The 3,807-nt window shown below is 44.4% G+C and overlaps 1 protein-coding gene across 3 annotated transcripts; it reads right to left on the bottom strand.

Moving 5' to 3' along the window:
- Positions 1-263: 263 nt before the first annotated feature.
- LOC147899881 (pentatricopeptide repeat-containing protein At2g13600-like) lies at positions 264-3,542 on the bottom strand. Of its 3 annotated transcripts, none has more exons than XM_087377378.1 (3): positions 3,256-3,542; positions 1,986-3,127; positions 264-1,817 (listed from the first exon to the last, which is right to left on the bottom strand). In XM_087377378.1, the coding sequence occupies exons 1-3, from the start codon at positions 3,393-3,395 to the stop codon at positions 433-435; spliced, it is 2,667 nt and encodes an 888-aa protein (XP_087233504.1). In that variant the 5' UTR covers positions 3,396-3,542; the 3' UTR covers positions 264-432. The 3 variants fall into 3 exon arrangements, with proteins under 3 accessions (XP_087233504.1, XP_087233503.1, XP_087233502.1); XM_087377377.1 differs by having other exon boundaries at positions 264-3,127; positions 3,256-3,365; positions 3,478-3,515; XM_087377376.1 differs by having other exon boundaries at positions 264-3,127.
- Between the last annotated feature and the right edge of the window lie 265 nt (positions 3,543-3,807).

A 3,807-nucleotide genomic window follows, 5' to 3' on the forward strand; every position in this document is an offset into this window, starting at 1 on the left:
AATGGCCCAGTGAAGGGCTACTGAACTGAGCTGCTAAAGGCTGAAGCTGAGGCTGAGATGGTTGGGATATAATGAAGGGGAGTGGAGGCTTTATGGGTTGTTTACCTCCCTCCTGCTGCAACATACCTGGAAGAGGCCGACTGGAGGCTGGCCGACCTGGAGAACTCCCGACCCTGACTGCAGCAGGTCAACCTGCTGACATGGCAGATCTACCTGCCAGATGGCTTCTGATGTCAGCCTGCTGATGTAACTGCTGATATGGCAGCTGCTCTGTATGGAGAACTATCTTGTGGTGAATGGCAGCTTGTGTAGCTGCCACAGGTTGCTGGCCCCTAGCATAATGTCTTGACTTGGTAAAAGTACTTTCTTCCATTCTGAATGCACTTATTTCCCTCGTGCAATCGATTCATTATGGCTTCACCCTGAAGCTTTTTAGCTGGAATCTGCATCCTCAGTTTTCTTATCTTTATCCTCCCACCTGCCAGCTGCAACGTATGCATTTGATAGGAGCACAAAGGCTGCATGATTTTGCGGTTCCAACTCCAGAATGCGTTCAGTCACACGTTTTGCTAGCTCCAGACTGCCACAAATCCTACAGGCAGCAAGCAAGGCCACCCACATACCACTTGTAGGTTGACATTGCATTTTTTCTATTAGTTCCACTGCCTCCTCCAGATGCCCAGAACGACCAAGAAGGTCCACCATGCACGCATAATGCTCTGCTGTGGGCATAATGCCATGGTCTTTACTCATCGAAGTGAAGTAATGGCGACCTTCTTTAACCAAACCCCCATGACTGCATGCAGAAAGGACACCAACAAAGGTTATATGGTCCAACTTAACACCTTCTAGCCGCATTCTCTGAAAGACTTTGAAAGCTTCTTCTGTATATCCATGTTGACCATATCCAGCGATCATAGCATTGTAGGATACTAGATCTCGTTCAAACATATCTTCAAACACACTTGATGCATGCTCAAGGCTACCAGATTTGGCATACATATCAAGAATCGTACTTTTGACAAAAATATCAGATACAAATTTTGTCTCTCTAACAAGAGCATGAATCTGCTTCCCATGGTCAACGGCTGCCAGACTTGCACATGCCTTCAGAACAGTGATAAAAGTGACCTCATTGGGCTTCATGCCCTCCTGTTGCAGTTGCAGAAAAAGTTCTAATGCCTCGTCAGCATACCCATGCTGGGAATATGCTGCAATCATTGCATTCCAAGAGACCACATCCCGTTCAGGTGTTTCATTAAACACTTGACGTGCAGCCTTCACACTCCTACACTTGGCATACATGTCAACCAGAGCATTTCTCACAAAAATATCGGATTCAAACCCTCTTTTGATAATACGGGCATGTACATGCTTGCCACATTCCTGTACTCCAAGGCTGGCACATGCTTTAAGAATGCTCAAAAAGGTGACCTTATCTGGCTTGGTGTTTTCATGCTCCATTTGCAAATAGAGACCGAAAGCTTCCTCTGAAAAGCCGTACTGAGCATATCCTGAAATCAAGACATTCCAGGACACCACATCTCGATTCTGCAATTTGTTAAAAACTGTGCGTGCATCATCCAGACTGCTGCACTTGGCATACATATCAATAAGGGTGTTCCCCCCAAGAACATTAAGCTCGATTCCGTTAGTAGTTATATAAACATGGATCTGCATGCCTTCTTCCAAAGCACCTAGGCAAGCACAAGCTTTAAGTGCACTGACAAAGGTTGCGTCATCTGGCTGAACACCTTCCAATTCCATTTGGTAAAAAAGGTGCAGAGCCTCTGCAGCACGCCCTTGCTTTATATACCCTGCAATGATAGTGTTCCAGGAGATCACAACTCGTTTAGGCAATTTATTAAAGACTAGGTGGGAATCCTGTAACCTTCCACATTTGCCATACATGTCAATAAGTGCGTTTGCCACAAATATGTCAGTCTCCAAGCTTCTTGCAATGATGCGAAAATGGATCTTTTTACCTTCTTCTAAAGCTGCCAGACTTGCACATGCCTTAAGAACGCTTGCAAAAGTGACTTGATCTGGCATTACACCTTCCTGCTCCATCTGCCAAAAAAGTTTGAGAGCCCCCTTTTCATGTCCAAGCTGAGTACATCCAGAAATTATCACATTCCAAGAGACCACATCCCGTTCAGCCATTTTGTTAAATACTTCATGCGCCCCCGTTAAGCTCTGGCATTTCGTGTAAGTATTTATAAGGTAGTTGAAAATAAACAAATTTGACATGATTCCACTTTTGATGAAACAACAATGAATAAGCTTGCACTGTTCTAGACTAGAACAAGCCTTAAGGGCGACAAAAAAGGTGACCTCATTCGGCTTCACCTCTTCTGGTTCCATGAGCTTAAGTAGATTTAAAGCTTCTTCAACGTGACCATGATCAGTATATCCTGTGATCATTACATTCCAGGCCACCACATCTCGTGTTGGCATTGCCTGAAACACTTGGCATGCATCTTCTAGGCTCCCACACTTACTATACATGTCTACGAGAGAGCTACCTAGAAGGACACTCGATTTCAATCGAGTTTTGATAACGTAGGCATGGATCCTTTTACCCTGGTCAAGGGCTCCAAAGGCAGAACAAGCCTTGATTACGCTCAAAAGGGTGATGTCGTCTGGTTTCACACCACTCTCTTCCATTTCCATAAAGAGTTTTAAGGCCTCATCTGCGTACCCCTGCTTCGTATAAGCTGTAATCATAATTGTCCAGGTGAAAACATCTCGTTCACACATGCCATCAAACAATTTCTGTGCCTCCGCCACACATCCAGATTTGGCATACATATTGACAAGAGTATTTGATAGGAAGATATTTGGTTTGAATCCACTTTTAATAATATGAGCATGGATTTGCTTTCCTTCCACGAGAACTTTCTGGTTGATGCATTGCTGCAGGAGATACACGTACATGAAGTCATTTTCCTCAACTCCATGTTGACACATAAAATCCAAGATGTGTAATCCCTTCTTTAATTTTCCTTCCTTACACAGTGTCCTTACTGCTCGAACAATGCCATCAAAACCCTCAGTGCTTTCGCATTTGGAGTTGGTATACGTGCTCGCACAAATGATATTTTCATAAGCAAGAGCCAATTGTCCGCTGTTTTATGAAGGTTGTCAGGGAATTAAGGCCAGTAATTGCAGGAAATCGATACTACGGAATTGAAAAACGACTCACTATAAGGTAACACCAGACATCCTCGAAAACCACAGATGAGAAAAGGATACCCATCATTCTTCAAATTTGGCACTCCACCAGCATGAGAATAATATGCAGATTGTTGTCGATGCGTCTTAAGAGCTAGCTTTTCTTGTGCTTTTGAAATCCAGAGAATTCTCTGTGAGACCACCACCATACCACCGAACATAAACTCGTACAATCAAGCAGTATTTGTGAAGGACAAGATATTAATATGAATGATTACGATTAGATGACAAGATATACCACACCATCAATTATTTATCTGTTCGATCTGAGCGATAACTGGTTCTAGTCTGAACTCTCTCTCTCTCTCTCTCTCACCGCCTCCCCCCGTTTCCTCCTCTGAGGAAGGGGAAGGGGGGGGGAGCGGGGGGGATATAGTATAGAGCACATATTTCTATCCGTGCTAACATAGGGCAAGGTGGGAGACGACAGATGGCATCATCATTTCATGTTTTTGAGGACACGGCTAGTGGTAGGGTTCCCTCCTTGCCCTGGTGACGGCCCTCACTTGAGTCCCAGCAACGTGCTGTGGGGATGAGTGGGTCCATGCAACAAAAAAAAGGGGGACAAAAAGT

Source organism: Dipteris shenzhenensis, chromosome 7 (genome assembly GCF_047967505.1).
Source record: "Dipteris shenzhenensis isolate YYH24624 ecotype China chromosome 7, Dip_SZ_1.0, whole genome shotgun sequence".
NCBI lineage: Eukaryota > Viridiplantae > Streptophyta > Polypodiopsida > Gleicheniales > Dipteridaceae > Dipteris > Dipteris shenzhenensis.

What these genes read in the sequence shown, in the direction of transcription:
- LOC147899881 (XM_087377376.1), bottom strand. Translation starts at nt 3,395, where the DNA reads ATGTTCGGTGGTATGGTGGTGGTCTCACAGAGAATTCTCTGGATTTCA. An exon ending in CCAAATTTGAAGAATGATGG is followed by an intron (nt 3,128 to 3,255) that starts GTATCCTTTTCT and finishes TTCATAAAACAG; the next exon opens with CGGACAATTGGCTCTTGCTT.